General features: G+C 48.2%; 7 protein-coding genes across 9 annotated transcripts; 2 read left to right on the top strand and 5 right to left on the bottom strand.

The window, feature by feature from the left end:
- Positions 1-2,369: 2,369 nt before the first annotated feature.
- On the top strand, positions 2,370-5,155 carry ONS95_004005 (uncharacterized protein; the record flags this gene model as incomplete). The annotated part of the gene is made up of 3 exons (XM_058497345.1): positions 2,370-3,747; positions 3,853-4,534; positions 4,582-5,155. 3 exons carry the CDS (start codon positions 2,370-2,372, stop codon positions 5,153-5,155), a joined length of 2,634 nt encoding a protein of 877 aa, XP_058353288.1.
- A 1,429-nt stretch (positions 5,156-6,584) lies between these two features.
- Positions 6,585-7,724, top strand: ONS95_004004 (uncharacterized protein; the record flags this gene model as incomplete). Its single annotated transcript, XM_058497344.1, has 4 exons — positions 6,585-6,618; positions 6,702-6,927; positions 7,032-7,184; positions 7,238-7,724. The coding sequence occupies 4 exons, from the start codon at positions 6,585-6,587 to the stop codon at positions 7,722-7,724; spliced, it is 900 nt and encodes a 299-aa protein (XP_058353287.1).
- A 945-nt stretch (positions 7,725-8,669) lies between these two features.
- On the bottom strand, positions 8,670-9,719 carry ONS95_004003 (uncharacterized protein; the record flags this gene model as incomplete). 2 transcript variants are annotated; one of them, XM_058497342.1, is made up of 2 exons in its annotated part: positions 9,510-9,719; positions 8,670-9,404 (listed from the first exon to the last, which is right to left on the bottom strand). In XM_058497342.1, exons 1-2 carry the CDS (start codon positions 9,516-9,518, stop codon positions 8,670-8,672), a joined length of 744 nt encoding a protein of 247 aa, XP_058353285.1. In that variant the 5' UTR covers positions 9,519-9,719. The 2 variants fall into 2 exon arrangements, with proteins under 2 accessions (XP_058353285.1, XP_058353286.1); XM_058497343.1 differs by having other exon boundaries at positions 9,617-9,719.
- Positions 9,720-9,861: 142 nt separating this feature from the next.
- On the bottom strand, positions 9,862-11,642 carry ONS95_004002 (uncharacterized protein). The gene is made up of 3 exons (XM_058497341.1): positions 11,375-11,642; positions 11,081-11,265; positions 9,862-11,019 (listed from the first exon to the last, which is right to left on the bottom strand). The coding sequence occupies exons 1-3, from the start codon at positions 11,628-11,630 to the stop codon at positions 10,312-10,314; spliced, it is 1,149 nt and encodes a 382-aa protein (XP_058353284.1). The 5' UTR covers positions 11,631-11,642; the 3' UTR covers positions 9,862-10,311.
- A 454-nt stretch (positions 11,643-12,096) lies between these two features.
- ONS95_004001 (uncharacterized protein) lies at positions 12,097-13,065 on the bottom strand (the record flags this gene model as incomplete). Its single annotated transcript, XM_058497340.1, has 3 exons — positions 12,097-12,347; positions 12,494-12,554; positions 12,604-13,065. 3 exons carry the CDS (start codon positions 13,063-13,065, stop codon positions 12,097-12,099), a joined length of 774 nt encoding a protein of 257 aa, XP_058353283.1.
- A 1,097-nt stretch (positions 13,066-14,162) lies between these two features.
- ONS95_004000 (uncharacterized protein) lies at positions 14,163-15,217 on the bottom strand (the record flags this gene model as incomplete). The annotated part of the gene is made up of 3 exons (XM_058497339.1): positions 14,163-14,570; positions 14,621-14,872; positions 14,930-15,217. 3 exons carry the CDS (start codon positions 15,215-15,217, stop codon positions 14,163-14,165), a joined length of 948 nt encoding a protein of 315 aa, XP_058353282.1.
- Positions 15,218-18,725: 3,508 nt separating this feature from the next.
- ONS95_003999 (uncharacterized protein) lies at positions 18,726-22,838 on the bottom strand. Of its 2 annotated transcripts, XM_058497337.1 has the most exons (8): positions 21,751-22,838; positions 21,469-21,692; positions 21,291-21,418; positions 20,307-20,399; positions 20,096-20,249; positions 19,928-20,045; positions 19,466-19,869; positions 18,726-19,411 (listed from the first exon to the last, which is right to left on the bottom strand). In XM_058497337.1, the coding sequence occupies exons 1-8, from the start codon at positions 22,557-22,559 to the stop codon at positions 19,257-19,259; spliced, it is 2,085 nt and encodes a 694-aa protein (XP_058353280.1). In that variant the 5' UTR covers positions 22,560-22,838; the 3' UTR covers positions 18,726-19,256. The 2 variants fall into 2 exon arrangements, with proteins under 2 accessions (XP_058353280.1, XP_058353281.1); XM_058497338.1 differs by having other exon boundaries at positions 18,726-19,869; positions 20,307-21,418.
- Between the last annotated feature and the right edge of the window lie 1,253 nt (positions 22,839-24,091).

Raw genomic sequence — 24,091 nt, 5'->3', positions numbered from 1 at the left:
AGAGGCAGAGGCAGAGGCAGAGGCAGAGGCAGAGGCAGCGCAGAGGAGATGCCCCCTGTTCTGCACTGCACTGCACTGTGCACGCAACCCGATCTCCTGAAGTTCCGAGCACTTTCATGCATCCAAGCCCTCTCCCATCCCCAGAGCACCAGGAGCAGCCAGGAGCAGCCAGGAGCAGCCAGGAGCAGCCAGGAGCCCTGTCGCCCCCGCCCGTAGCTCCATCGGCTAGTGCGTTCGTAGTGGTTTTTGCAGGCTCAGGGCAGCCAGGGCACCAAGCTAATGTGCTGTGCATCGCCCAACGACTACTCTACATCGCATCCGCATCCTCTTTCTCCTGCTTCTGACTTCTTGTTTCTTACACTGCACGACTGCTCTCTCCTTTCTGGAGAACATCGGCTGGAAACTCCCCAATCCCCTCTTCCAACGGGTCCTCGATTGTGGATCAGCAGCGCCGTAGTACAAAGAGGGACGGACCTCTGCTTCGTGAGGCATCCGGACGGAACCACTGACTGGCGTGATCATACCCGTTCCCCCCAAACCTACGCCTCCCATACTTCCTCTACCTACTCCAGACCAGCTCGCCCTATTACTCCTCCAACTGTCTTCGAACGCGATAGCAGCGGCTCTCGAGAGTGAGCTTCCCCATAACCTGATCATGGGCTACGCATAGCCCAGGCGAACCAAGCCTCCACCCAACAACGCACTTTGCGCAAGAAGGCTGTACGATCTACTGTTTCTTTACTCAACTCTGGTCACCACGGCGAATTAGAAGGTCTTTGGATTGAAAACATAAACTGTGCAAAAGCGAATCCGGCAAATACATTAGAAGGGTTTACTATTTACACGGCAATTGCGGTTGTTTGGATTTGTGGTGAGAGCGCGCCTTGGGTGCAGGTCACCTGCAACACATATTCTGTCCCTCATAGAGCAACAGCTAACATGATCATGGCCATAGATACCACTTCCTTATTTTCTTCTGCGGATTTCAACTTATTGGTTCTAATAACTCGGTGGTGGTAAGTGCGCTACTTCCATGCCGTAACTCAGCCCTTCACATCACCTCCTCACATATGGTGTATCTACCACGAGACAACAAGGAGATACGTTAGCTCTTGTGACAATGATCTTGTTATCTGGGTTGCAGCCTCAAGGTTGAAATCTGATGCTGAGATCAAATTAAACTAGTGTTTAATTCGGCCTCCAACGGCTATGTCCTTGCCTAGGTTACTCAGAGCTCTAAATGAGAGGGCTCCGACCAACACTCTACTATCAGCTCCTAGCGTCTCTGAGAAATTTCAACCTACAAGAACTTCTCAATGCCCAATGGCGTTACGAACTGTACAAGCCACCAGTTGATATTTTGTTCAGTTTATACGTGTGCGCCAAATAGCTCGTCATACTGTAACTGTTACTGTACTTGGCAGACATTTATTTTTCATGACGTTGAGATTTGTCTTGGTTGCTTTGCTGATACAGTACTGTTTCTTCCAGAATATCGGCATAACTATTAATACTAGCTCTCACAAGACTCAAGACAGCGTCAACTGCGATACCAACTTCATTGAGGCCCTCCCCTCTAATCGACCTATACTCTCCTCTCATCACTACTTGGCTTTCATATAACCTGATCGTCTTGTGTACACCTTTCTATCACGACTGAGGCGTCTACTGGCCGTTCACTTTCCACTGGTCATTTTCTACCTCTTCGCTTGGTGATATCGCTCCTCAAATCATCACCTCACGACACTCGTCGTCACTCACTATCTAGTCAGCAATCGCAACCACAACCGTTTCAATCAGAGATCGGAACACTTTAACAAGTTCCTCTTTCAACCTTCGGAGGAGTTTCCGAGATCCTGGCTTTTGCGCCATTCTTTCACCCGGATACTAATTGACCGTCCATATTGCAGACTTTGACTCTGTTTCAAGCCACGGGTATGTGAAGCTCATGAATTACATTTCCATTGCTCCATCTTCCCCATCTTCCGTCAGATCGATGTCATTATGCAATGCACGACCTCCTACTTCCCGTTCACGACTCTCTGTTCGCGGGCGACTGCTTCCCCATACATATCCGCCAGCGTCTTTGGCTTGCCTTTGATGTTTGCTTTTGCAGCAGAGACGTACACTTGGCGTTAGATTTTCAGTTTTTTTGTCTCCGAAGATCACGACCGTAAACACTGTTGCGCAGCTACTGCTTGCTTCACCTTGCGGAAGCTGTCCTCCTTTTTTCCATTTTCAAGCGACGTATCAATACTCGCCCACTCACTACCCATTCGTCATTCACTCACTCAGCCAACCTTTTGGTGTAGATCGAATCTGCCAACTGACAACTTATAGCAACCATTTCTGAATAAGAGGTTCCCATCATGGCCTCCAACGCCGTCAAGAGTGGAGCCGGGGGAGGTAAAAATGCACCTTCAAATACTTCCTCCATGACCTCGAGCAATCCATCGATCTTACTCGATAAGTTCAACGGTCGCCGGTCTACACCTGATTCGGAAGCTCTGGCAAGCTCGGATGATGAGGTTGAGCGACAAGATCATCCCCAGCCAACGGCGCAACCCCAAAAGCCCACGCGTCGAGCTTCATGGCTGAATGATACGACAACGCCCACAGGTCCTCAACCCCGCAAGAGCTCGTTTGCCTCAAGTTCCATGTCGCCAACCACGTCGCATCCTAGTACGCCCTCTGCAGAATCCAGTACATGGGGTGCTCACGGTCAAGGAAGCTCTGGAGTTGGCCGAGGTCACACTACAGTCTCGACTGCATTCCCCTGGGGAAGTGGAATCTGGAATAATGATTCCCGGAAGGAGCCTCCTTCGAGATTGACTGAAGTGCTACCATCTCCGACTTCCATACACCCCCCCTCTGGAAATAGTTACTTCGGCGATATGAATAACACTCAGCGCGATCCACCATCAAACCCCAATATTCCTTTCGCCATCCCCCTTCATCCTACCCCGAAGACCTATAGATCGCAGTCATACTCCGTAGGACAACTTGATCCAGACTCACCGGCATCAATCGCTTCTTCTGGTACGGCGCAAATGTTCACTGGCCGTGGTAGACCACTTCAGCATTCTGGTCTGCAGCACCGCCCATCAAGACCGAGCATGCTTAGCGAGATGTCCAACGAGGGTGGTCTGAGTAACCTAAAGGAGGTTGATGATGACGACGATGAAAGCACGAATGGATCCAATCATGGAGTGACATTGCAACAGTCTAATGAAGCAAAGACGATTGAGATTCTCGCTCGAGAAAATGCCATTTTGCGGCAACAACAGTACCATTCCCGCATCCGACCACGATCCTCAACAAGCAACACTTATGGTTTGGGAGGTTACGGACTCCAGGAAACTCTTCCAGAGGAGTCCGATTACGCCATTGATGAGCTTGAGGAACTTCAGCAAGATATGCAAACAAAAGCTATGCTAGGACGTAGAATGAGCGAGTACGGTGCCGCTGGTCAGCCTCGGATGTCTCCATCTTATACTTCTTTGGAAAACCGCAAGCTTGAGAATGTCAAAAAGGCTTACTGGCAAAGCTCACCTGGATTCGGTGGACTGTCGGATATTCCACAAAGTAGACGTCATTCTTTTGCTGATGTCCCTACTCGGCAAGGCTCGATCAGCTCCGTGGGCGACCCACTTTCTGCTCATGAAAACAGTATTCAAGACACCATATCACCCAAAGACTACCAAAGCAGGTATCAGGATGGCACTGGCTATACACTCAATGATCATGGTATGTCAATCCAGTTGCGCCGCTCATCTCTCTATGAAAACAAGCCCCTGAACACCCTTTTCGAAGAAGGATACAGTGGAATCATTGACTCACAATATAAAACAGCTACATCTTATTTCGGTGGTATCGCAACCCTTCCTAGAAACGTCGATGCTTACGGCGCCCCTGTCTATCAAACACCAGCCTACCCATATGCAAATCCTACCGGCCAATATGGAAGTGGCCGTTCAGCTTCACCACATCGAAGCATGTATGGTGCTCCTCAGCCACGACAGAATCAACTTCTGTATATTGTGCTGTTCAAGTGCTCACGTGCAGATGTGTTCTACGTCCAAGAAGGAACTGGATTAGCTGTTAAACCTGGAGATCTAGTCATCGTTGAGGCTGATCGAGGGACAGACCTTGGCACTGTTGCTCGAGACAACGTTGATTGGAACACCGCCAAGGAGCTCAAGGAACATTACGCCGAAGAGCACTACAAGTGGTTGATGATGTACTCTCAAGGCGCTGCAGGTAATCAGGACGGCACTGGAGCCGGACTGATGGCGGCTTCCAATGGTCTACAAGGAAGTGCTGTGGGTGGTATGGGCCCTCCGAATCAACACGGAATGCAAGAACCAAATCCTGGCGAAATCAAGCCGAAGATCATTAAAAGACTGGCTCAGCAGCACGAGATACAGGCATTACGAGACAAAGAAGGCAATGAGGCAAAGGCCAAGAGAGTATGTATGCAGAAAGTTAAGGAGCATGGACTGCATATGGAGATCCTTGATGCAGAATTCCAAATGTAAGCATAGTTAGGAACGAAAAGGAGGGTCTACTAACTTGTCGCAGGGATTGGAAGAAATTGACTTTCTATTACTTTGCCGATGCATATATCAACTTCAATTCCCTTGTCACCGACCTCTTCAAAGTCTACAAGACGAGAATCTGGATGTCCGCAATCAATCCAGCTTCATTTGCCAGCCCATCGCTTGGCCTTCAAGCTCCAAGCGGTATAGGCCCAGGTGCTGTTGGCGTTACTAGAACCCCTACAGAGAGACGCCCACAAGCCCTTGATCAGCCATCTTACCCACAAGCTTCTCGAGGCTATCAAGGAGCCTTCGCCCAGCCATTTGCTCCTAGTCTTGACCGTAACTCAATGCCGCCACCAACGTTTCAGCCGCCTGGCTATACCTACGGCTATACGCCATTCAATGCAGCTCCACGTGCACCAGGCAGCTTCGTCCCTCTTGACCAATTCGGTGGCTTTCCGTCGCAAGCTGGTTACCAAGGACTTCCGCATCGTTTTCCATCGCCTCCCGAAGCTGCTGATGCAGGGGAATTTGGCCGACATGCAAGTGGTATCCCGACTCCCAATGATGGTTGGGTTTCAACGTTTCAAGGTCTGTCTTTGAACAGTCGTTAGGGAACATTCAACGACAACTAGTAATGGCAGCACTCAGACAAGACTGCAAACCTTCTCTATCTCCATTCATATCCTTGCAGTCTTGCATTCTCTTGGTGTCACCATTTCACATGCATTTCTTCTACCGACCCTCATAGACTCATACGAATGTCCACATTCTCCAGAAAGGACCGTCGCCATAAATTAGATCTCTAGACCTGGACCTGCAGAAATTCAACTTAAAGTGCCCCTTGGGTTTCGTCCCAAGATGGCCTAATTTGTACTTCCAATGACATACAACAGACATAATAACTCGTCGACCCACGCCAGATGTCTCTATTCACCATCTTGTTCTACTCCGGCTTTTCGAACTACATGACGATATCCGACGTCCGATTTCTCGACTGGATGGCCATGTAAAATACAATCTTTCGCCACCACGACTTTCACCGTGGGATCGTGGTGTCTAGTCCTCCCATTACATCAGAATCGAATCTCAGCAACCTAACTGATCCCGTTGGTCCCCCAGACAGATCATTCACCTTCAGAGATCTAGGAATTTTGTTTTGCGTTCCAGGCTCGTCACCAGGCGTGGTCACGGCTCAGGTCAGGTTTGGGTGGCAAGATTGATTGTTCTTTCGTTGTTTCTTTCTTTCTTTCTTTCTTTCTTGTCATTCTTGTCTTTCTTGCACATTGTTCCAGCAGGTGGATTTTCGCGCATCAAGACGGGGCGTTCTTGCTTTTGTGTTTTTGTGTTTTATTTTCCCACAATCGTTTACGAATCTAACGACAAAATGGGTACACTTTCGCGGGGAGAGAGCTTAGATGGATTTCGCGAATCAAAATTCGGGCACGGGTGCCACAGGCAAGTGGGACGGGCATGGGATATTTAAAAGAGAGACACGTTGGGTAATTTGAAAGGATAACGGGCCTTCGACTGATACCTTATTCTCAGAATGGCTTTTGTTTTTATTTTTTTGTTTTTTCTTCTTCTTATATGCGTGCGGGCTTGTGAAGGGAAGGAAAATGCGAAGATAAATAAATCACCTGGCACTAGCAGAATCTGAATGTAGATATGTGCATTATTTCCGATAAGGTGTCTCCGTCTCCCCACTGCAGCGGTCACTTGACATGCGTGCGGTTTTCCTTTCCAAGTTCTTTTCTGGTGAGAGTTCCTTGTGCGACGCTGATACTGTCTGTACCTTGGGCTTGGGCTTGGGCTTTGGCTTGGTGTACTTTGGCAGCGAGCTGGCTGCTGGCTGCTGGCTGCAGTGTGTTCCATTGACACAAAAAGGGAAGGAACGACGGGACGACGCGACGACGCGACACTTCACTTCACTGCAGGTGACTAAGACCAAGATAATCACTCCCTCCATCTTGTTCTGTCGCGCATCGAACTCGTCAACAATCCAACATCTGATCCCTAGCATCGCCACGCAAAAAAGGCAACATGGTTAAAACCACAACGAAGCGGAAATCCGAAAGTGAGTTCCTTCCAGATACCCTTCCAATTTCCCTTTTCACGTACCGCTACAGAGTGGAAGACCGGCGATTAACAAATAACAAGGCGCACTGCCGGCCGGTACAAGCAAGCATCGCAAGACGTCTGCCAGGACGGAAGATGCGTCGGATTCGGCAGTTGGAGAGTCGAGCGATCAGCTGTTCGTTGACCAAGAGCTTGTCGCGCCCAAGCATATCAAGAAGAGCTCTATGAGAACGCGCAAGTCAGAACCAGTAAAGCGCACTTCACGATCAGATGAATACGAAGAAGATGAGGGTCGCATGGGAAGCAAGTATGTGCAGGACCATTCGTCCAGAGACCACGTTTTTGTTGTCATTGAGCTGCCTGGACCATGGGCTAGCTCTCACTGCGATTCCGCCAGCTAATAATGCATAGGCAATTCCTCGCAATGGTGGAGTTCTACGGCGAGAACAAGAAGAACATACGAGCAGCTAAAGCAGCTTCCAACTACCTGGGCACATTGGGGAGCAAGGTTGACGAGGCAGAGGAATCAATAAAGAATCGTCTCCAAGTTCTGGGCATCGAGGCGTATGGACCAAGAAAGCTCACACTAATTTGGTCCGTGAACTGACATTCTACAGAACTAATAAAGATTCAGACTTCACAAAGGCCTTCCAAGATGCATACGCAGCATCGCGCCCACTTCCCCATTCCGCGAGTGATGGATCACAGGTGATGGGCCAGTCGAAAGACGTCTCATTCGCTACTTTATTTGAGCGAAGCCAGGAAATCATTCAGGATGCCAAGCTCATCGTCGAAAAGTTTGACAATGCTCGTCGAAAAACATCTGGGATCAAGACTTCGCAGTTGACGGACAACAACTGGGAGGACGAAACCATGCAAGCTACCCATATTCTGGCGATTGGACACAAAATCGGCTTGGACAAGTACGAGACAATGTTAATGGGATCTAGTGGGCCAGACATTGAGGAGGAGGATTCGGTCTCTGCCAACCTCATATACCCAAATACTGATGGCAACGTGTCCGTTCCCTGGGGAGGCATTGCCAAGAAGGGTGAGAAGACAATGCGAAAGCTGCTTAAGGCTATTGCCATGGAGACAGTATAAAGCAGATAGACTATTACTGATGCGAAGAGATCGGGTATGTTAATGCTTCATGACACCAGTCATTTGCTAGAGCTGGGCAATTTGATAAGCTGTTAGTGTATTGAGATGCATTCAGTATGTATATTTGCAGCTAAAAGACAGTATTTCGTCAATAGCCATTGATGCTGCCTCCTTCTCCTGCCTAACAATCGCCAGCTCCAAAGTAGCAAGTTAAGTGTTTACATGAACAGTCTAAATCTCTTCTCGTTTTTGCAATGTGATGCTGACATGCTTCTTTTCCCAAGCCTAGAAGACCTTCTGAGAAGTCCATTCGAACTGTCTGGTTGCCCTTGGAAGCTCCAAATTAAAATTCCACAATAGCCTTGCTATAACCACACGCAACTCCAATAAACTGAGCTGCTGCCCAAGACAGCCATATCCTCCGATACTAAACGGATGAAATGTATCATAACTATCGTTTCCATATGTAAAAGAGTAATCGGCGGCCTTGGCAGCCATCGCTGAGGGATAAAGTCACCAGCAAGATCAAGGTTCTCCTTCCATCTGAACGTCGAGAGGTATGAAATCCCCACCGTCATATCGTCTGCAATCAGATAGCTTGCAATTATAGCTCCTCCTTTGGGAATCCACGGCTTATGTTGTTCTGATATCGAAGGACGTGGCCGCATCCCCTCTTTCAAGACCGCTGTCAAGTACGGCAGGTCTTTTGTCGTCCGTCTACAGATCTCTGACTCTGAATTGAAAGCTGAGCTGACCCCACTGACCAGTATCTCCATTTCCTTCGCATGAGAAAGCAGATTGTTGAGCGTTCAAGCCAAAAGCAGCGGTCAACGTCTCGCTCTCTGTAACAATCAGTGCCATCGACTTCATTATCCTTTCTGCTTTCGATATCCCTGTTCCTGGCCATGCCTCATTATGTTGAAGGATGTATGAGATTGTGCTCGGTCAATTTGTCTTTCGGTGCAGTCGTGATTTAACGTTCGCTTCCAAAGGGGACAATACCAAGTTGGGTCCGGCAAGTGCTGATTTCGGCGTGATGTGCGATACCAGTTTCTTGGGGGTGGGATAGCAGCTCCGCGCTGCAGTCACTATCATAGCTTCAAAATGGAGAACGACTGTAACCCATGGGTGATAATTCTGCTGCTCCAGACAGCGAATCGATAATCCCCATCCGAGATTACTGATGATGTCTGATGTAGTGCAATTAACCCAAGGCACGATATCAACCACCCGCGCTACAGAACCATTCTCAACTTCCTGCTCGAACTTGCTAACCAAACTATCAACGTAAATGCTGACAATTGGCTCATACAAAGCAATAGCCTTCTCCGGGAAAGCCGGAGCAAGCACTTTCCCAAACTGCGCATGGTCTCCAGTAAAGCAGAAATCAAACTGCCTACATGGAAACCAGGAGGTTTCCCCACTACCAGGAAGGTCGCATGAAAGCTTTGTTTTGGTAAATAGCTGTCCATACGGAAAGGTCGGTGAACGACAGTTCAGAAGGGACTGATGCGAACCACGGGCCATAGTGATCGTGTAGATCCTTTGACAGTGTGGGCAAGACGGCCCATGAGCATATAGTGGAGGAAGGGAGCGTAGAGGGCTCTGGATAGTAGGAGGGCCGGGAAATGCGGAAAGTGGTTGGAAGTAGATATTGTAGAAGGCTGTGCTGAAAACAGACTGTAACTTGGTGAGCTTCTTGTATTGAAGTCTGACTGGACTGGATTACAACGTATTGTCAATATGCAAAATGACAATGAAGAACAGGATTGTATAATAACTCACATTCACCATGATAGCAACGTTTGCAATACAACGACTTCTTATTTTTGGACGTTGAGGGCTGGTCGAAGTACTTGTCTGGAACAAATGATACTGAGCATGTTGCTGACCTTTATTGCCAAATGCAGTTCCAGACGACACGACCAACGGACTTCACCGAGCGTGAAACATCCTTATCTTGTTATACTGGATCCCAGATCTCATGAGGGTCTTTATATGGTTCCGCTGCATGCCGGATGTGCAAAAAACCATAGCCAGTTCTTGGTGAGATTTTAGAGGATAAAGTTAGCCTCGCTAAAGGCCCTGGTATGTAAACATTGGTTTTCACGTGTGATGCCACATTTGGCCAAAATGTCAATGAAGAATCTCAAAACTATTTGTGCCTTCAGAACACATCGTCTCCCTGATCTGTTAATATCGTGTGCTCAAGAATTCAGTGAGTCATTTGTCGCCACAAGATCGTTTCCTCAGAAACGCCGGATTCCGAAGAAATGCACATTGTGTCACAAACAAGACCAAAGCCTACGTCTTCTTCGCTCAGGAGCACGCTTGTAAATGCTACAGTAACCTTGTGCACTGTATCAACGGATGTATCTGACAAAATTCGTCCAAAGAAAATCCCTCGATTTTAGATCAAATGTTGATGAACGCAAACCAGCTAGCATATCCTATCCTTGAGCCTCAGCAGTTCCTTGAATAATTACAGCAGCCATCTGCTCCACTAACTCGCCCAGACATCGTCCCTTTTCCCATTCATCGCACCACGCGGGAATCTGCTCGTCGTAGAACTTCCAGGTCTCTGGTTTCACGAAACGTGCCATGAAGTTGTTGAATTGCGGGTGCCATCCGGAGCCGAAAGATCTAAAAATGCTGGAAGTGTGTCCTCATCCACTTCTCTCAACTCAGCTATGATCAACCCATGCAGCCGCGTAGACATGAATGCATGCCAGAAATCTGCTTTGCTGGTCGAATATGTATATTTGTACTTGAGAACATGGGATGTGAGGTCGTATGCTCCAGATTCGTAGCTCTCTTCCCTGGCTTCCGTGCCCATAGAATTATTACTACACCTTATTCCGAAGTGACAATGCTCAAGAACGTAATCTGGAACCGAGGATGGCTGAACACCATCGACATCTAGGGCCAACTTCCATGAGAAATGATCACCGACTCGTCGTGTTCTTTCGACCTGCAAGGATGGAGAGGGTGATTCTTTGGTGTCTTGCTGAGGGAGGAGTTTCCAGCCTAATTTCCGATACTTTTCGACGTGTGCTTGGATTCTTTCCATCTCGTTGTCATCCTCCTGACCAGTACAGAGTTTGAGCTGCCTGCGAGGCTCAAGGAACGTTAGTTCTGGAAACATCGAGTAAGCTGCATTCCATGACATAAAGTTCATGACGGCAGTACTAGTGAAGCAACCTAGCATACAGCTAACAGGTATACTTCTCGTTGAAATAATTTGTATTTTGGTCTCATTGCCACTGTCTTTTTCGCCGCGAAGATATGTATCGGTCTATGATTTCCAAACGAGTCAGCGCTACAGGAGTGAAAAATATGCCTATATAGTGAATTACCTTATATATTCCTGACAGGTCATAATTATGCTCAATGGTGGATGACTTCTCAAATCGATATTCCTCGTTCTGTGCCAAATAAGTCCCAAATGCTGCCGCTGCTTCTCTCTCAACATAAATATCAAGATCAGAGCCTTTCCAGAAATCATCATCGAAGAACTGAATCACGAAGCTTCCCGAAATCACTTCTGCAGAGTCAGTTTTCTATGTCGTAGAAGCCGGCTGATTAGAGTAAAACATGCATGGCGTTGGCACTGGTAGTTCGCGGAGGATAATCTTGAAAGCTGTACTTACAGGCATTATAACGAGCCATCATCGTCCGGAGACCTTGTGGATGCTTCACAAAGTGCTTTAAGCGTCGATTGACATTCCACCTCTCCTTAGCATGAGCAGCGAAGTCGCCATGCAGACTCTTGGTAACGCGTCGAAGAGCAAACAGAGAAGCAGTGTCCAAACGACAGCAGAGCGCGTTGAAAATGCCATATTGCTCAAGAATATCGAGCAGCGTTGGAGCTACACGCGATGGTGCTGGTTGGTTGATATTCGCCATTTCGAATTTTGGTCCACTATCATGTTCCTAAAACGAAGAGAAACGGAAGGGAGTCGATGAGGTGACAGGTGATCACATGATCGGTATCTCCTTTTCATGCCAACAATTCGTCCGGCAGGCTCAACCTTGGGACTTTTGAGAGATTTCTTGTATATTTGCGCTACGTAGTTCCATATAGTGGCGAATACATGGAAAGTTCGGGGGCAACATTCCAAAATCCGAGAAACCGCGTACGCTCTTTTTATTGCAGTCTGATATGAGGGACAGCTCCTCAAGTTCACATTTATTTCACCCCTTTGGGATGAAAGGAAGCATAGATAATTGAAAGTTGACATTATAGTCATTCACCTGCAGAATCAAGTCGAATTTCCGCAGAAAAGTGATTTATCCTACACCCCATACAATGCAAGAACCATAATGTGGTGAAAACACCATGCAATCTAGTATCATCTTGCCTGCTTCATATCTACGCAAGTTGACCTCTGACAACTCCCAATGGGAACAAATTGGTGTGGGCATCAGTGAAGAAGCCAGCTGGATTAGCCTCGATCTGAGCCAGCTTAAAGCCAGTACCAGTATCCTGTCCATTGGTACCATTTAGGCCGGTGGTGAATGGACCAGTCATACATCCTGTGCTGACACGTTTCTTGTCGTCACCCTGCGGATTGGGGAAAGCAAGACGAGGTGGGCCCGATGCGCCACGAGCTGCCTCATGGACTTTGAGAGTGTTAGCACTGTCAAATCACACTCTCAAATCAAACTCCGAAGATCAGAAACTCGATTTCTAAAACATAAGTCCCAAGGCGTGTCTTCGATCCAAAAGCCAGATGTTGAAGAAAAAAATAGGCAAAGAAAATACATACTGTGAGTAGCAGTGCGAGCGGGTGAAACATATGTGCCTGCTACATTGAGAAGAGTAATTTCCTGGTGGCAGGGTTAGTGTCTTGTCAGAATTATGCAATAGAAGACTCACCCAGCAGATTCTCTCAGTCTTGGAGTTTACTCCGTAATGGAAGTATCCAACAGCATCCGCAGGACCTGGTACAGAAACAGTCCCGTTGCGGACTTCCGCGCCAACAGCTGTGATGTGGTACGTGCTGGTGAATTCCGGTTCGTCTTTCTTGTCATCATCATCACCCTTTGGTGGTGGGTAGTGCTCGAGGTTTTCGCCAGTTCCCTTAGGATAGTCGACATTTTCCCATCCACCCTTTGGTGGTGGATAGTGCTCAAGGTTCTCGCCAGTGCCCTTGGGATAATTGACATTCTCCCAGCCTCCAGGAGGAGCTGGGTAATGTTCAAGGTTCTCGCCAGTACCTTTGGGATACTCGACACTTTCCCATCCGCCCTTGGGCGGGCCGTACTTAATGTCAGTGGGAGCTGAGAGTACCGGTGCTGCGAGGAGCGTAGCGACTGAAGCGACTGTGCTGAACTTCATGGTGAAGTGGTGTTGATAGTGAAGTGTGGGAAACGTAAAATTGCTTTTGGTGGATGTGCACTTAGATTTGTAGGAGTATATGAGAAGTTGTTATGGAACAAGAAGAGCCGTTGAAGGTGGGTTCTGGCTCTCTATATAGAAGATAATAGCTTAAAAGGCAGGCAAAGATCATGTACAACATAGTTGCCGAGTTTTCGAGATCTCAGTGTCGTCACTGAGGCTGAGCACAAGGAAAGCCAAGCCCGTAATCAGCTACGAATATTGACTTCCTGCATTTTGGAAGACATTCTGCTGCTTGGCTAGAAGCAGTCAGACCCTGGCATTGCACAGAAGATCCATTTCCGGAGGACGAAGGTTGACTAAAGCACCCCGCAAATCCTGCCAAGTGAAATACGTGATAAATAGAGACGGCAACATAGGACATCGAGGTGACGGCGGGATAAATAGAGCGATCTTTCAGCATTGGCGTCCAGAGGCATCGTCAGATGGAAGACGCGATCTTTGGAGAGACCGTCAGCCAAGCGCATTTTGGCGCTAAGGGAGCTATTAGAAGATCACCAACCTAGAACCGGAATAAGCTTATTCTCCTAGATCCAGAAACAAAGACTCTTTTGATCTCTGCCAAGAAATGTTTTAGCTCAATCCGACCCGTGGAGCGATAAACGTTTGCCACATCCCGTACTGGGTGATGCTCATCGCGGGGTTTCCATCATCCGAATGCTCGGCGCTGGGCATAGAAAAGAAACATGACAAATTGACAATCGCACTTGCGATGAAGATGTAGGCTTTCTGATGCCATAGGACACCTAATGTAGTCAGGTTTTGTGTAATTTCTTGGATTGTTCCTCGCCTCTGAATTGCTCGACTTGCAACGGGAAAGGCTCGTGAAGAGTGTAAGTGCTCAAAGCATTCGAGCAACCCCACCTCAGTTGCACGAATCGTCGATGTCAAAAACGCATTCCAGGACTTTTGAGAGCGAGGGAACCCGGGGCTGAGCAACGTCCAGAAACCAGTCACCTGCTCTTTGTGCAGCCATCGGCATAGCAACTTCCGACGATTCTGGAGACGAATCGAAATCCTTGGTAATATTTCTTATTTCATGATCCACCATAATATCTGACAAGTAATCGCTCCCGGTGCTGTACAAGATTGTCTCGGACTTTGAGCGCACGGCAGAGCTTCCTCTCCTTCCACCCTAGATCATTATCAAGAAGCAATTGTGTGTAAGCAAAAACACTGGCATCGAACAATGCTGGCTTATCGCTTCCAAAAAACCAGGAGTCTTCTCCAAGTAAGATAGAGAGAGCTTCGAATGCTTTATCAGCTTCGCTGTATAAGTCGTCCATATCTATAACTGGCGTGTGTTTCAACAGTTCCGCCTCGGCTGCACTTCGCAGCTGATATGATATTGATGCTCGAACGATTGGATTCGAAGAAGTTGAAGCAATATAGAGTGGGTATGCGACAGCGTCGAAGTTCAAGGGTTCGAGGTAGAGAGTAAAAAGCTGGGTAGAAGTTAGAATATACGCAAAACTGCAGACGAGGCTGCACACACCCAAGCATTCCGTATTCGGTGATCTAGCAGAGACTGGTAAGCTGAATACCGCATGCTAGAGGACTCCTCCACGATACCGCCATGTTCTGTAGCATAGTTGACGAATTTATTTGAGGGGACAGGAAGGAGCGATTCTTGCGAGCTGTCTGAGCTGCGTACTGCTGGAAGCAGGAATGGCAAGGCACCGGTGGGAGAGGCGTGATTATTCGAAGATATGAGGCGATGGTCAATTCCTGCAATGTTCAAGAAAGTCTACAAGCTGTTAACGTGGACATGTAACGCCCTCTGGAGAAACTACATGAGACGAACCTGCCACTTCAGACAGCTGGGGTTGAAAGATGGTCTCCCCGCAGCGGCATCCTGACCTTTACTGAACACATAGAGACTTGGTGTCCTCGCGGACTTTGGCGCACGTTGTGGGAGCGGATTCGCTGGATATACCACGACTGGGACCAGGTCGAATAACTTCTTGATAGGAGGTGGGATTGAAAATATCTCTTTCAATTTCCCCGTTTGTCGTGCGAAAGACGTCTGGTTATCATCGCTGGAGCTCAGTTCATCTGTCTGGCTCTTCTCGGAAGGCTTTTTGGGCGGCATTGGGGAGGAATTGGAGATCTATCCCGAGTAGTGATGCGCGTTCGCGACTTTCAATGCTGCAAGAGCTAGAAGGTTTCGGGTTATTCTGCCAGCAGACCGCTTTAGGTCGGAGCCACGGCGCCTTGTTCCGAAGTAACGCCCGCGAAGGGCCATGGCCATGTCAGACTAAAGTCATCTACCGTACCCTCCTTAAGGTATCTAGGTACCCAGTAATTTACGTAGAGGTAGATGTATATCGTTCTGTGTAGGTATCAGGTGGAACGGGCAAATTCGAAGAAGCGCAATCACTTTTCAAAGCCCTCAACGAGTCTGCACTATGAACTGCTGTTCTTTCTTTAGATACTGTGGAAGTCCAAGATTATTCGTTATGGCCACATCATTCTTGTTAGCAGAGAGAGTCCTCAGTGGTGCCCACCTGGGGGTACTGTAAGACTTGAATCCCTTGCCTGGGGCACCCTGAATCACTACAGTACAGTACTGTATCCATCTTCATTTCATGACGGTCAGGGCAGTGAGGTGGAGATGGGCAGTGGGGTGGGGTGATGCCCACGTTTTTCGGCCTCATTATTCGCCTCAATCATGCAAGAAGAAGTTGTGCCGACCGATATCATCAGATGTCCCAAGATACCTAGTCAAGCACACATTGCCATTGCCATTGCCATTGCCATTGCCATTGCCATTGCCATTGCCATTGCCATGCCATCCCATCTCAATAATGCAAGAGTCGAGGCTTGAAGCCTCTCTTTCGATTTGTAGCGTGGCTGGCCAGCGCCAGTGCCAGTGTGCGCAGTCTAACCTCCACACTCCACTCCCGCCCCGCCCCGCCCCGCCCCGCTCTCCAGCTCCATCTCCATCTCCAGATAGGCAGCCTGCAGCCTCGCAGAGTCGCAGCGCAGCGTAGGCGGGCGTGCATGTGGGCGTGGGGAAAGCACAGACGACGGCGGACAGTACGGCACAGTACCGCGAGCAGTACAGTACAGTACAGTAGTAGTGGAGTGGAGTGGAGGTGGAGGGGCGGGATTCTGCCCGCCCGTGTTCATATTCATATTATTCATACTCCGTAAAGGAAAGGTTCATGTCAGGGCTGTCTGCACTGCACTGCGACTGCCTGCGGTGCTGCATTCGGCAGTGAGCGCCAACTGATACTGTACTGTACTGTCACAGAGACAGACAGACCACAGACACACAAACAGACAGAGCGAGCGCCTCCTGCAATGCAATGCAATGCACCCTGCTTGATGCGGCCTCTTGCTACCTAAGGTAGGTAGTGCCTGCAACCTCCTTTCTCTCTCTTGCTCCATTTCTCCATTTTACAATAGAATATATTATATTACCTACTGTATCTTGCCTCGTCGCACGACCTCGGCCCCCCCCCCTCTCTCTCTCAATCAGCATCTCTGCGGAGAAACTATTATTTCGAGCCAAGTCCGAGTCCCACCCACATCAAAAACCCCCGGCATCTGCCCTCCGCTTTAGCCTGATCCATTCCGGCGTCAACCCGAGGTTCATAAAGAGGCAGACACCAACACGGCTGCCTTTCTCTCTCAGACTACTAGGTACCTGTTATCGTACGTCGCACGATCACTTCTTCCTTCGTCGAACCGAACCTCACCTCGCCTCACCTCACCCTTATCACGAAGTCCTCGCTCGAGTATAACTGTTGAAATCTCGAGAAGCCCAGGGATCCCGTTCGGATATTCTGTTCGGCTACTGCTCTGCCAGCCTCGAGCATACATATACCGAGTCGCCTCCACCCCACCAAGCCTTTATTTTCACGATAACTTCAAAGATGGAAGCGCCACTCTCCTCTCCCCGCCTGCCCTCGCAGAACCAGGGTTCTTACTTCTCATCTGCGAATACTTCCACTCAATCCAGTGGTCCAACATCTGCACCACAATCCCAGACCCAACAACATCAGCAACAATTACCACAGCCGCCTCCCGTCCAAACTCGAACGAACGACGCAACGTCGCCCTTCCTCCGAGACTTCAATTTGGTAGCCGAGGCAGCGAAACGAGCTCAGATGCAATGTCTGATGCGAGATTTGGAAGGTGTGGCGATTTGATGTGGAGAGCAGGAAGTGGACTTTTCGGTCCGTACTCGGTCGGGGAGGAACTTCGGGACGGAGAGGGGCGAGGTTATTGATGAAAGCTAAGGGTCTTTTAATGCAGGCCAGACCTGAGCTGGGGACTGCTTGAAGGCAACGACTTGGATCCAGTGCTCGTATCTGCGTTCGGATCTTGTCCTCTCGTTTGCCGAGCACAATCGCTAAAGTACTGGTTTGGAGCGTATTAGAAGGAAATGAAGGGAGATCTCGTTCAATCCACACGGAAAGAGGAGGGATTCAAGGGATATCAATCGTGCGATCATTGCAGCATATCAAGGCGTTTTATTATCCGTGGGGTTCCTGGAGTTAACGGGGAATATATATCATATCAGCGCCGCTTCATTTTTTTATATATATTTATATGCTTCTATAAGCCGCAGGGAAGAGGAAAGAGGAAAGAAGAGATGCCATTCTTCAGGCATAGGGATATAAACATAGTCAGCAGCAAAATGTGTTCCGTGTTACCAGACACTAGAATCACTACAATGCAAGTCTCGAATCCATGACTTTTCACATTTGACCACGACAGGGGATGCTTCCCAGCTCAAGCATAGGACTCCGGCTGCTAAAATGGGTTTCATTCCCTTTAATACAATCAAAGATTCATGTATCTGTCCAACGTGACTTCGTGTATCCTTTCCATGTGAGCAACGAATTACTGAAAGGCTTCAATTAATCTGACCGACCTCCGCTGGCGAGTCGCCACATCAATCGACGAGAGTCTCTGGAAAGAAGCAAAATTGACTGCCTCGCCCATACATATCTCAAATAATGTCCTTTCCACTGTGCTTTCAATCTAACTTGAAACTTGAAAGCTAAGCGACCACCCTTCTCGCTCTCTTGCATCAATCTAGTTTCCCAATCCTTGCCTTTCTACCTGCAAACCAACGACACTAAACAGTTTTTTCCAACAACTCCGGAGGTACACCTCACAACCAACAGCTTTCTTGGCATGAAAGATTTTGCAAGCCCATGCCAAACATCCTTACCATCTTGCTCACGCTGATCTCACTTCACACTGGCTCTTTCATCTGAGGGAGCAGGTGCGCCATGATATTAGACTTTCAGACTCGTCTAAGAACGCAACAGCATCACTACAATACCCTACTATATTGTAAAAAGCCTAAAGACCTGTATATTGTCGTTCCAAGTCAGACCATATCATCCGGTCTCTGAAACTAGACTTTATGTGCTATTGTCCAAGAGGACAGCATGCAAGTTTCCTGGCAGGAGGATTTCGACAAGATTACCAGCATCAACAACCGACGTCGTGCAACCGAAAGTTAATCTGGAGACGCTACCTTCCCACAACCCTGAAAACTTGACGTGTCAGTCCATGGCCCTACTCATTCGAGATTTTACGATACCAGAAGTGGTAAGGCAAAGAGATGAAGCAGAAGCACTAGTGTGGATGTAGTAGTATTCCTATTATCAGCATCTAGGTCGTGGTCAGCGAGCAAAGGATAAGCACATGCTATCCATCCATCCACCCATCCAGCCTAGCCACCAGCCAACCAACAATGCTCCAGCCAGCTAAAAGCTCATGCACAGCAAAGGGCTTAGGCAGAAACACCCCTCCATTCCCATTGGCCCCGAGTCTAAGCTACGCAGCGTAATGGTCTGTCAAAACCAGACCGTCCCATAATCTCATGAAGCCAATTGTAACCTGCCGTAAAATCAGAAACAAGAGAATCACCGCTCAGCCTTGTGCGCTTCCTCGCCAGAACCGAACCCCATCCAGATAGACCCGACCGACTACCTGTACGACTGCAAACAAAGAGGAGCGACTCAGATCCAGTACACCGTATCCACAATGTATGCATGCTAGAGCAGAGAGGAAATAAAACAATGAACGCCGTTGAAGAATTTGTCTTCTATGAGTGATAATTTGAAACGCTATCCGCCGATGCTACTGCTGCGAAAGTCTGCTGCCTATGCGTATGCGTCGTTGGTGGGCTTGATCTTGACGAAATCGTCTATACTGACAAAAGCGCCAGGGCCACCAGCTTCTCCGAGCTCTTCGAGAAGGATCGTACTCTGCTGAATCAACTTTTCAAGGGCAGCAGTTGATGATTTGCCCAGAGATACTGTGAATAGTTAGCCTCAAAAGTGCGATAGTGACATTGTGTAGCTCAGCTTACGTAAGATGGCAGAGTTAAGCTCCTCCGCAACTGCTGCTCGTCCACTGGGATCCAGAAGATGCGCTACCTCCTTGGCATTCAGTGGATCTGTGTATGCCATCAATGCAAACGCTTCTTCAAGAGCCTTGCCAATCTCTCTCCGTGGATCATCTTTGTATTCTGCTTGGAGGTCTTGTCCATATTTTAAGGTGTCTTGCAATAACCTGTGATATTCCATGTGATTCTCAGTAGAGTCCTCTGTATCCATTCGGTCCCAGTTGTTGGCTTGACTTTGATGATCGTCTAGGTCCATTCCCTGGGCAACCTCGTCATACCAGTCTCCATTGTGACCATTGCTCTTCTTGACACCATTCGAGTGAGTCAAGTTCTGCATTTCTGCGCCTTGACGAATCATCTCGATGAACCTGGAAACGTTTTAGTAACTTTCTCGCACCAAAATAAGATCAAGTCTGAGGCACCCACCTTCTGCATTTCAGTCGGAATGAAACATGCTCGTTGTCTTTCAGCACATTCGGATAGAAGGCATGGGTGTATTTGAGAGCTTTCTCGATATCGCCTTCTAGTACCGCCTTCCTGATTCCTGTATTCAAGTTAGACCCAACCTCATACGCCTCTAGCAACGAAACTTACGTTGTCGATGGCCTGCATCTTCATCCTCTTTCACGTCGACGCCTTCTATGATGGCATTCGGGTCTAAGCTCAGTGCTCTCTTTTCTGAGTAGACTTCTTCCGCAAAAGCTCTGGCAGTTTCGACGTAGCCGTCGTGTGTGAGGAACTGGAGAACCTACGAGAACGAGTCAAGTAAGCGAAGGATAAGAGAGTAGAGCGCACGTAAACATACCAACGACTGAATCAAGTCGGTCTCACTCATCGGTGGCGCAAGCTTCTCAGTGCTCGTCATCTCAATTTGTTGTCTAATTTGCTTTCTTTCTTGCTGTTTCTCAAAGTCAGTCATTGTGTTCAAATCTCTTGGTTTCGGCAGCAAATCCCTCTCAGGTGGCGGATGTGGAAGTGGCGGAATATCGGCTCTATCATCCTCTAAGCTGTGCGGCCTAGGGGGTAGGTTTCTTTCGATTCGAATGTCACCGGGTCCTCTCAATTGATTGTCGATTCTGATATCGTTCGCCAGTCCTCTGAGACGTTCGCTTGCTGCTCTATTCCTGGCAATTCCAGCAAGCAGACTGTCAGCTGTGATCGTTATCCGCTCTCCATCATTCGACACAAAACTCCGCTGTGAATCCTCCTCAGCCGCCATCTGGGATCCAATAGCTGCAAGTGTTGGGAACAACTCTCCACTTATACGATCTCCTAGATCATCCAAAGCACGCTCACTTGTGGCAATTCGAGTCCACTGTATCGCGCGAACCGGGCTCGTGGAAGCCAACAATGATGCTCGATGCTCGTCGATACCCGCTGCAATACGTATCATGTGCCTTTCGTTGTTATTCAAAGCCCTTCTCCTGGACTGCCTTTGCAAAGTTTGAAGCAGTAGTATTGTACGAGCGCTCCTAGGGGGATTCTCATTTACCGGATCTCCCAGGCTGAAAATAAAGTCGATTGCAGTGGAGCTGGTCCGTTCCAAACGCCAAGTACCGTGGCTGCTTCCTGAGTTGTCAAATGAATGAGTCGACGGTGATATCAAAGGAGGTGGCTCGTCGCCCGAGTCTTCTTGCTCGTTATCAAGAATCTGTAAGTACGCCGCAGCTACTATTTCGGGATTTATTGCTTGTATTGGTGCTTGTCCAGAAATGCTTGAAACAGCCGAAGAGGGATTGCTGCTGTCTGGACCAAGAGAGTTTTGGGGATAAGAAAGATTGTTACTTGCCGACATCATGCCATCTATGTCAAAGACAAATGGACTTTGCCCAAAATTCACTCGGATGTGCTCTCCCGACTTCTTCATACCCACCGAAGGATAGAGTTTCTCCTTGTTTATATCACGGAAGGCGGTACCTTCGAATCATTAGCAAAGATCAAGGCTGCCAACTTTGGCAGTAACGAACCTAGATGATCTCCATTTTTCGTGAAGAAAGCAGAATTTGATCTAAAGTTTATGCCGCATCCTATAATATCTCCAGCGTTAAATGGTGGCCCGTAGTGTTTACCTGAGCTGTTACAGCAGAACGAGTGACCGTCATCTCCGTGGTAAGCCCAAGACTCTGGTTCCCATCCAGGTAACCTTGAAAGTGGGACGTTCTTGCTTGAGAAACCGATGCCAATAGAACTCCTACACGTCGAGTCAGAGATGTAGCCTTTCGAAACCTCTAATATCATTATTGACATACTCTTCTCTCTTCCTTGATATTATTGTCACCTCAAAATAGTAGATACCACACTGAGGAGGCATGGGATGATCCGCCCGTATAGCACAAGCCTCCAGGTCTCGATCGCGATCTGACTTTGGACCCGTGAACTTGACTTCTTGCCCATCTGACAAGACCTCTAACCCTCCATACTTGTCTTGACTGTTCCATCTTGATGGCAACTGAGCCAGGGCTTCATCTTCGATAGGTGGTGCTTTCTCAATCAAGTCATAGGTCATGCCTCGATGTGAAGGGGCGATCTTGGTATGTAGATTTATACTGCTGGCACTTGTGGACAGAGAGCCAGGCTGAGATGACTGCGTTGAGTGCCCTTCCTTGTGTGCCGCAACCTTCGACCTGTGCGCATCCTCCAACCGCTGTACATATTTCGACCCCTTGAGATATGATGGCGTAAAGAACTGATCGCCATGTCCGCCACCAATACCGCCGTACCCTTGCCCGTTAACCAGAGGTCCAAAAGCGCTGGAGAAACTTGGTAATTGTCCACCACGCCCCCACGACCCAGAACGCCCATGCATACCCCCATTTGTATTGGAGTCCATATCGTATGCTCGGGAGTCGTGTCGCGAGTGGCCGCTCAGGTTGTGGTAGGAGGTGAAGTCGTAGCCAGGGTCGGCTTCGGGGTGTGCGAGGTGGGCAAATGCCCCTGATCTCATCACTTGTGAATATTGATGAGGGCTTCCTACAGCTGCACCGGAAACGACTGAGGCGTAAGATGACCTTCGTGGCATGAATCCGGACGCCCCAGTTGGCATGTTGGAGCTTGACATGTCGAGGCTGTCAAAGCGTCTTATTTTGGCCCTTGGTCGGCTATCAAGGGGGACGAGATTGCAGAGATTGCAGCAATAGATGGTTGGCAAACGGTTTCCAGCTCTGTGACTGTTGAAGACGCCCTCAGATCAAGGCCGGATTGTGGTTGGGGGTTGTAGGCGTGGTGAATGTCGTTTCATGGCCAGAAGACAGCGGTAGTTTCAAAATAGATTACGGATAGCTCTACCAAAGCTGCAGACTAGCATACGCATTCATTTTGATATGTTATTATTTTGGAAAGTTGAGAGTTTTGAGAGATGTTAGGAACATATCATGAACGATGATGGGAGGCCGATGCGGTTGCGACTAGCTTACAGTGGTGGGTCTGATCACGAGACGGTTCGAACGACATATTCCGTTCTCAATAGAAGTAGTAGGATGTTAGAACCTTTCGGTGAAACTTTGTTTTGTGGAGTTATTCTCCCAAATGGATTGCTTATTTTTAAATAGGTTATGGTTGTTGAATGTACTATGGACAGTCGTCCTCAAGGTCGGTAACCCGAGCCTGATGCGTCAGTCGGACCCTTGGATATCGGACAATGACAAGACTCACACATTCCATTTACATTAAGTACATTTGAATGCTCATGTCTAAATACACTCGTTAACTTTATCACGAATTTAGGAAGTGTCACTCGATTGCGGTTCCACCCGTGCTGTTCAGTAAGGAATAACTATCAGCTGCAATCTAGACTAGGATGTGAACCCCCTTCCTTCAATCCACCTTCGTCCTCACAATTCCTCCATTCTGGAAGATCCAGCTTGGTTTTTTGCAGACAGTAGTTTGTCCCCAGACGTCAAGGGTCTTCTTCCTTTCCACAGTTCAATTCTGCTCAACACTTGTTCGCGAAGAACCACAGCTTGAACGATGCGAACTGCTGTGACCATATATCTCCAAATTGCCGTGATATTCTTGGGACGACTACAAATGGTCTTCTCCAGCCCACCTTTGAAACAGGTAATTGCAAAACATGGCCTTCAAAGTAGGTTAAAGCCAACAATGCCCCGACGAGAGGTCATGTCAGAAGTGTATAGCCCTCGAGCTTCTCATCAAACGCGTATGCAATTCAAACGTAGGCCACCTGCAGCTTCGATATAGCTTGTAGTAAGTGAAGCAAAGGCCCAAGTAGAATACAGAGGCAATGTCAGACGACACAGTTTCGGCAGTGAATGCTTCGTTCAACTACTTAGCTATCCCAAAATTCCGGAGGTTGAAGAATAGGGTTGCATTGCAGGGGCAAGACGCGGGAAGGGCACAAAATTGCGAGAACAAGAGGTGCAAAAGACAAAGACATCACTGTACATGTCTTACCATGAGCTAGACAATGAAGAATAAAAGTAGTGAGCATGAAGACTGTGAGACCCAACTAAACAACACCTGCGAGAGAACATTCTTGCTTTTGTTCTTGAGCACTCATACAGCGATGCGTATTTGTAGTACAATGCGAGCCTGTTCCACTACCAGTTCCAGCCAGTGCCAGAGCCGAATAGA

The sequence above is a fragment of the Cadophora gregata genome (assembly GCF_030347475.1).
Source record: "Cadophora gregata isolate MNR1 chromosome Unknown scaffold_13, whole genome shotgun sequence".
NCBI lineage: Eukaryota > Fungi > Ascomycota > Leotiomycetes > Helotiales > Ploettnerulaceae > Cadophora > Cadophora gregata.
This window is presented reverse-complemented; position numbering and strand designations above follow the sequence as displayed.